The sequence below is a fragment of the Myxine glutinosa genome, chromosome 1 (genome assembly GCF_964187855.1).
Source record: "Myxine glutinosa chromosome 1, kmMyxGlut1.1, whole genome shotgun sequence".
Taxonomy (NCBI): Eukaryota; Metazoa; Chordata; class Myxini; order Myxiniformes; family Myxinidae; genus Myxine; species Myxine glutinosa.
In genome coordinates, this window is record NC_136261.1 from 433,197,933 (window position 1) to 433,206,150 (window position 8,218).

The following is an 8,218-nucleotide window of genomic DNA, read 5'->3' on the forward strand; positions in this document are numbered from 1 at the left end:
ATGAAAAATGTGACTTTTAAAATGAGTGTGTGTGTGTGTGTGTGTGTGTGTGTGTGTGTGTGTGCGTGTGTGCGTGTGTGTGTGTGTTAAATGGAGAAAGGGGAAGGAAACAGGAAATATTTACAAGAAAGAAGAGTGAATGAGGATCATTTGGAATATATAAAAGAATGATATGGATGTGCACATGTTATGTGTGTAAAAGTATGTGTGTGTTTATGTGTGTCTTTGTGTCTGTATATCTCAAGAGGACCAAAATAGAGAAAGGTAGTATGGGGATACTACACAAATATAAATACCCATTAAAGTATATGTGTGATAAATATTTCGGTTTTTTTGAAATATTTGTTTCTTTAATGCTTCATTTCTGTATTCCAAGTTATAAATATAGGGATGTGGGGTGGGATCACGAGTCCCCAAAGTATACCAGTATGTCTCGAGCCTGGCTAGTCTAATTTACAGGGCAGATTTATACTTTTAGTGAATCAATTGATGCATATAAGCAGATTGTGAAATATTGGCTGCTAGGGATATTTTTACCATAGTAACGGACACCAATAGGAATTATGTATATGAAATAATCCACAAAATAATATCTGATAACATCAGATGATTTGCAACATCATACATTTGCATGATCAGAGGATTGCAATGCTCAAAATCTCGATTTAGAAGCATCGATGCAACCGTTGCTAGGGAAAAGGAAGTCCTCACCAACGGAGTTTAACTTCCTCTTTGTTTTTGGCCGTTGCTCATTAATGTGCAAATTTCGAACATGGGAACATTTCATTAATGGTTCATATACACTTATTAAACATATCAAGCACATATACAGATAATTCTCATCGTCGACCACGGAATTCGAAAAGCAAGCAGAATTAGTGGACTCGGCCCATGGTCTATTTGTACGGATGCTCTCGTTGGTTGTTATCTCCACAGACCGGTTTTATTTAGAAGGTGGAAGGAAGTTCTCCCAGAACTCAAAATCTCCACCTCCTTTTTCGGTAAAGGATTCTTTTTCATTAACCAGTTTGTGAAACTTCGTTCTCATAGCTTTGGTCCAAGGGCTCGTTTCAGAATCCTCACTGAACCTCTGACTGCTTCCACCTGTAGATTCTTTGTCATGATATTCCCCGGAATGCATTATAAGTACTTCTTTGGGATTTTCTTGATCATCTGGATTCCCTGTTGCTCTGACTATCACTGGTATAATTTCAGATTTCTTCAATTTCCAAATCCTCTTCATCTCATTTTTCATATCCTGGTATTACAGATTTCAGCTCTCCTGTATGGATCCTCATATGTAATTTCAAACTGCTGTTTTGAGAGAAACTTTTATCACATATCGAGCATTTGTGGGGTCGCTCTCCTGTGTGGATCCTCATATGTAATTTCAAACTGCCTTTTTGAGAGAAACCTTTATCACATATCGAGCATTTGTAAGGTCGCTCTCCTGTATGGATCCTTATATGTAATTTCAAACCGTCTTTTCGAGAGAAACCTTTATCACATATCGAGCATTTGTGAAGTCGCTCTCCTGTATGGATCCTCATATGTAATTTCAAATTGTTGTTTTGAGAGAAACCTTTATCACATATCGAGCATTTGTGAAGTTGCTCTCCTGTATGGATCCTCATATGTAATTTCAAACTGTCTTTTCGAGAGAAACCTTTATCACATATCGAGCATTTGTGAAGTCGCTCTCCTGTATGGATCCTAATATGTAATTTCAAACTGTCTTTTCGAGAGAAACCTTTATCACATATCGAGCATTTGTGAAGTCGCTCTCCTGTATGGATCCTCATATGTAATTTAAAATTGTTGTTTTGAGAGAAACCTTTATCACATATCGAGCATTTGTAAGGTCGCTCTCCTGTATGGATCCTCATATGTAATTTAAAATTGTTGTTTTGAGAGAAACCTTTATCACATATCGAGCATTTGTAAGGTCGCTCTCCTGTATGGATCCTTATATGTAATTTCAAATTGCCTTTATGAGAGAAACCTTTATCACATATCGAGCATTTGTGAGGTCGCTCTCCTGTATGGATATTTAAATGTGATTTCAAGCTGATGTTATGAGAGAAACCTTTGTCACATATCGAGCATTTGTAAGGTCGTCCTCCTGTATGGATCCTCATATGTGATTTCAAATTGCCTTTATGAGAGAAACCTTTATCACATATGGAGCATTTGTGAGGATGTTCGCCTGTATGGATCCTCATATGTAATTTCAAATTGCCTTTTCGAGAGAAACCTTTATCACATATGGAGCATTTGTAAGGTTGCTCTCCTGTATGGATCCTCATATGTAATTTCAAATTGCCTTTTCGAGAGAAACCTTTATCACATATGGAGCATTTGTAAGGTTGCTCTCCTGTATGGATCCTCATATGTGATTTCAAATTGCCTTTATGAGAGAAACCTTTATCACATATGGAGCATTTGTGAGGATGTTCGCCTGTATGGATCATCATATGTAATTTCAAATTGCCTTTTCGAGAGAAACCTTTATCACATATGGAGCATTTGTAAGGTTGCTCTCCTGTATGGATCCTCATATGTGATTTCAAATGGCTGCCTTCAGAGAAACCTTTATCACATATTGAGCACTTGTGGGGATGTTTTCCTGTATGAATCCTCATATGTATTTTGATGCTACTCATTGAAGCAAAATCCATTCTGCACACATTACACTTATAACGTATTCCCCTTTCTACAACCTTTTTGTGTTTGTTCAATTTAATATTAATCTTGGTGTTGCGAGGACCAGACATGCACTTGTATTTTATAGGAAGTGAGTCTTGATCTCGTGATTCTTTCTTCAAAAAAGGCTTCTTCTTCACTGTCAAGCTGCGTCTGGACCTTATTTGTCGCTTATTACTTCTGGATTGTTCTACAGAAAGAAAGAACACAACAATTTTCTTTTTTTTTGTCAAAATCAAAATGCTAAATATTTAACACTTCCAAAAATTTAATATTTTCTCAACACAAAAGATCTCTTATATTCTGCAAAGTTAATTTTTCACGTTTCCACTCACCAGTTGCAAAACAGGCAGCACTTCCATTTGTCATGTGAATATCATCTGAACCTTTCTTTGTCAAAACACATTTTGAATCTTCTGTGACAGATGAATCATTGTTGTGTTGTCTGCCTTCCACATTTACAGGATAGACATCACCTGTGCAGAAATCAGCGTCAGTAGTTTGGAGGGAAATGAGACTGAGATCCATCTTGAGAGATCATAGAACATGTTACGTCATGAAATGTAGACTTCCATTTAAATATAAACAGAGGGGCAATACCCGCGGGCGCTCAGCTGGTAGAATAAAGCAGTATACGACACTGAATAAAGGTATTTTAAACCATATCAGGGCATTTTTAACCAATTTGAATGGATGCTGGAGGACAGGGCGGCATGTCCAATCATACAAATGTCATCATAAGACTTTAAACAAAATAAAAATGAACCTCCATCCACCCCCCCCCCCAACCCCCCAACCCCCATCGACTACCTGAGACCCCATTTTTGTAAATGCTGGGAAAAAACGTTGGTACATCATGGGTGATGAACAGAATGTTGTGGTCAAGTTTTATTGGAATTGGATGTGTAGTTTCTGAGAAGAAAGCAAATACCTATTTTGGAGGGCAGACCCTGCCACCTGCACAACCCCAAAGGGGCAGATTTTTTTTAATACGATGAACAAACTTTGGTGCATCCCAGGTGGTGAAGGTTGTTGTCAAGTGGAATACTGTTCTCCCCTCTAGGCTGGTGCTCCTGCCTCACACCTGGCTTGGCTTCACGCTGTTGAATCCAAAGCTTTCAGAATGATTGGAATCTCCCGCGATGAAGCTATCTCTGAAGGCCTTTCACTCACTCACCGCAGGCAGGTCGGTGGTCTTTGTCTTCTACCGACTCCTCGCCGGCCTTGCTCCCCCAGCTCTCTCTGTGCTCTAAAAAAAAAAAAAAACCCACCGTTTAGAGGCCATTTTTCCCCGCAAAGCGGGGGTTGGCCTTTTCGGGGAACGTGGTAGTTGTTGTTTTTTGGTCCCCTTTTGAAGGAATGTTTTACGGCCGGATGCCCTTCCTGACGCCAACCCTTTTTGCCGCCTTCAACGACAAACAGGGAATTACCAGTGAACTGGAAACTCTGTGCTCTGTCCCCCAAATATTCCTACAGGTCGCACAAGATCTGCCAGCAACCCTCTGATGGTTAAACTGCCGAAATCTCGGCTCTCTGCTCACCTTCACTCTTTCATTCCTCTTTTCTCCCTCCTCTGGAACAAACTCCCACACTCACTTCAATCACACTCCTCCCTCCAGGTCTTTAAAACAGCTGTTCACCACCATCTCTTATCTTCCCCCACCCAAAACCTTGATCTTTTCTAGCCCCACTAATTCACCACAGATCCACCTTGTTTGAAATTCCAACTTCTTTCCTGGAACTCTTGGCAGTGTCCATATGTTTTATACCTCTCCCACCCCCCCCCCCTTCCCATGCCTCCCCCCAAAGCCCTCTCCCTCCCACAGTTCTCTTGATGTCTCCATGTCTCTCGGTCCCTGCTCTCAAATGTTGTGTTTGTGTCCTTCCCCCTCTCTCTAACGCTCCCGATGTTATTTGTTTTATGTGTCTGTTTGTCTTTCTGTGTGATTAATGTTCGCTCTTTCACGAGCCTCGATCTTGTATACAAAAAAAAAAGAAAAAAAAAGTGTCATCAAAATTGTGTGTGTAGTTTCAGAGAATAAAGCATATATCTATTTTGAGGGATCAAACCTGGACACACTTGCCCCCCCCCCCCCCTCCCATTGAGCCCCTTAGACTTCGATTTTCTACGTGCCATGAACAAACATTGGTACATCAAAGGTGATGACGGTTGTAGTCGAGTTTCATCAAAATAGTTTGTGTAATTTCAGAGTCAAAAGCTAATTCCTATTTTGGGGGCGTTAAACGTGGATCCACTTTGACTCCCGGAAGACCCAATTTTTTAATGCCGTGAAAAACTTTAGTGACAACGCAACAAATATAATTTGTGCCAAGTTTCGTCACAATTCAATCAGCGGTTGAGGAGAAAAAGTTGCAAGTGTTTACGGAAAAATGGACGGATGGACGGACTGATGAAGCACAATCGCATAAGCTCCCAGGAAAATCGTTCCAGGTGAACTAATCATGAAGATAAATATTGTTAAAAATAAAAATTCCGGATGTTAAGCGCTATTGAAACATGCTAACCTGAAGGTTAGTGGAAATAACAAGGCGGCGATTTGTGTTCAGCAGTGTTTAAGTATTTAATTCAATTTCCATGAAATAAAGATTGAAAAATTATTTAAAACATTTTCTGGAATTTCTCGGACTCTCCCGGACCTCTGAACTAGCTTCGCGGCCGAACGGGATGTTAAGTAACGACTGACAATGATTGAGACCGCCAAACCTGGCAAGACAATTTATCTCGGCAGGTGTTCCTTCCATGGCATGAACAGGTAGGCAGCTTCTCCACGGGTGCCCAACACGTTCAAACAGCAGCGATTGCTCTAGAGTTCCAGCTTTTAAGCCGCTTCCGCACTATATATTCTATCCTATGTAATTCCCCCTCTGTGGGAAAGTTCTGCGGCACATCTTAGTTAGGTCCAAAACTTCAATTCCGTGACCATTTTCTGGCTAGTAAGGTTTGACGATTGATTTGACTTCTATTGACATTTTATAACAAAAATAGCCTGAAAAATATCTGGAACCTGCCAATGAATTTAAATGTTCGCACTCACATTCGGCGGATTCCCGATGGGAACCCGGACGTGTTCTCCACATCCACTGCTCGCACTGCGGAACCTCCACAGACGTCACACACATATGCGCAGCCCCGTAACCTTCACCACAACCACACCACTTCACCACAACGTGGCACATCCCCAAATCGGCTCACGGCCCAGCGTACACAACTTACAAACACCAACCGTCTCACGCACACCATTTATTCACACGACCCACTCCACAGTCAATCTCACTCCATTCACACACATGAGTCTCTCCATGACAGTTCACACACAACTTTAGATATGAGCCTTTCCACAGAGATCCCGCAGCTGAATTTGCCAATTGTGCCGGATGCAGCATTTGTGCCGCGCACACTCAGCCGCACACTATTTCTTGGGAATTTTTTTTCCAATCATCTGCATATGGGCGTTTTGCCCGACACGGACCGTTAACACAGTGACAAGGAGTGCCTTGAAATGTACCCTCCCTTTGACCGGTACGGATTACAAACCTGTTCTTTTTAATCTCCCGCGCACAGGATGAGAACATATTAACATTCAAAATATTTCCCGCTCGGTAACCTCACCCCTCCCCTCAGTCAAGCGAACGGTTACCCCCGTCTGAATCGATGCACGACCCGTACCCTCGCTCGTTCATGCACTCCACTCTGCACGCTCACGGCACACACTTCATTACTCTCAGGCTCGGCACTCCAAGGAACCCCGGCTTCTTTATTCCACCCAAGCTCGGCACACACCCTTTCACACCATGAATTTGCTCCAGTTCACACAGCCTCACCTCGTCGTGAGCCGCTTTGATCGCTCATATCCTCTCCACCTGCACCTGCCATGTGTTATCCCGATCTTTACACATTGTTTCTACATATTCCATGATCTCCTCCTCAACATTCTTTGCCCTCTCGCTTGTCTTCTTGTGCTTGAGATTACTTTAGTGTCTTCCAATATTTCTTTCATTTTCCGTTCTTTCGTCTCTAATCCTTCGTCCCATTTATTTTATCTTCTATGTCCGGCCATTATGTCCCATTTTAAATTATTTTCTTACTTGCCAACATTTCTCTTTTTACATCCTTCCTGCTGTTCAAGTCCAAATACAGAATCTAAGGGCATTTCTCGAGCTGCCCTGAGATCCTGTATTTCTTCTGATTTGCTTCTTCAGTTCTTTTTGCTCATTCACAGGTCATTGAACTCCCTGTTCAAGTCCATTAACCTCTTATTTTATCCCAATTATCTCCATCATTCTTGCCTCACCTGCTCCCATCTCGTTCCGGACACCATCCACATGCTCACTCACCTCTCTCAGTACAGCCTCGAGTGTTGCGGCTACCTCATTGCCCATAGCCTTCATATCCACCTTTACCTCTACCTGCCCTGCATACATGTCATGCCTAATGCCAGCCACCTTGTCCCTCCTGCATTTTAATCACCACCTGTGCCATGAGTTGACTAATCAACAACATCATATAGTCAAAGGCAACGGTGTCCCACTATTCTGTGTTATTGGTGCTGCCTTTTCCAGGGGCTGGTGGGGAAGTGGAGAGGTGGGGGTGGGGTAGGGGGGTTGGGAGGGGGGGAGTGGGGAGGTTGGGGAGGTGGGAGGGAGGGTTTGAGAGGGGGGGAGTCTTGGGTCCTCGATCGCTATCGGCACCTCTCCTGCTTCCCCTCCTGGTCCTTCTCCCACAATGTTACATTCATATACAGCTTCCTGGGCCATGAGCTCCTCCATATCCTTCTCAAGTAAGGCCACCAGGACCTGCTCACCTAAGCTTGACTTTTTTTGTATATAAGATCGAGGCTTGTGTAAGAGCGAACATTAAACGCAAAACATATCAAATAAAACATAATAGAGGGAGTGGGAGACGAGATGTGGAGAGAGAGAGCGAATCAAACAAGCAAAACAACAGTAGAGAACAGGGACATCCAGAGATCTGTGGAAGAGAGAGCTGGGGGTGGGGAGGGAATGGATGGTACAACATATAAAACAAATTGGCACTATTAGGCATTTCAGGAATGAAGTCGGAGATTGAAAGAAGTGGATTTGGGGTGGATTAACGGGGGTAGAAAAGATCAAAATTTTGGATGGGGGAAGATAAGAGATGGTGGTGAACAGCAGTTTTAAAGACCTGGAGCGAGGAGTGGGATTGAAGAGAGTGTGGGAGTTTTGTTCCAGACGTGGAAGAAAAGAGGAATGAAAGAGTGAAGGTGAGCAGAGAGACTTGATTTTGGCAGATTTACCAGAAGAGGTATACAGGCAGACCTTGTGCATCCTGAAGGAATATTTGGGGGACAGCACAGACAGTGCTGGGTGACCGAGGCCAGATAGAAGATGGTAGAAGACAGAAAGACCATCAACAGAAAGACTACCAGTCTGCGGTGAGCGAGTGAAAGGCCATCAGAATCAGCTTCATCGCGGGAGATTCCAATGATTCTGAAAGCTCTGGTTTCGACAGCGT

The 8,218-nt window shown here is 42.7% G+C and overlaps 1 protein-coding gene across 1 annotated transcript; it reads right to left on the bottom strand.

Moving 5' to 3' along the window:
* Window positions 1-352: 352 nt before the first annotated feature.
* On the bottom strand, window positions 353-7,146 carry LOC144888365 (uncharacterized). Its single transcript, XM_078766074.1, has 3 exons — window positions 7,017-7,146; window positions 1,583-2,038; window positions 353-1,414 (listed from the first exon to the last, which is right to left on the bottom strand). Exons 1-3 carry the CDS (start codon window positions 7,144-7,146, stop codon window positions 1,245-1,247), a joined length of 756 nt encoding a protein of 251 aa, XP_078622200.1. The 3' UTR covers window positions 353-1,244.
* Between the last annotated feature and the right edge of the window lie 1,072 nt (window positions 7,147-8,218).

Coding starts and splice junctions, on each gene's coding strand:
- LOC144888365 (XM_078766074.1), bottom strand. CDS start 7,146: ATGTATGCAGGGCAGGTAGAGGTAAAGGTGGATATGAAGGCTATGGGC. Junction 2,039..7,016: donor CCGGAACGAGATGGGAGCAG/GTGAGGCAAGAA, acceptor ATATCCATACAG/GAGAGCGACCTCACAAATGC. Junction 1,415..1,582: donor ATGCTCGATATGTGATAAAG/GTTTCTCTCAAA, acceptor TATGTGATAAAG/GTTTCTCTCAAAAAGGCAGT.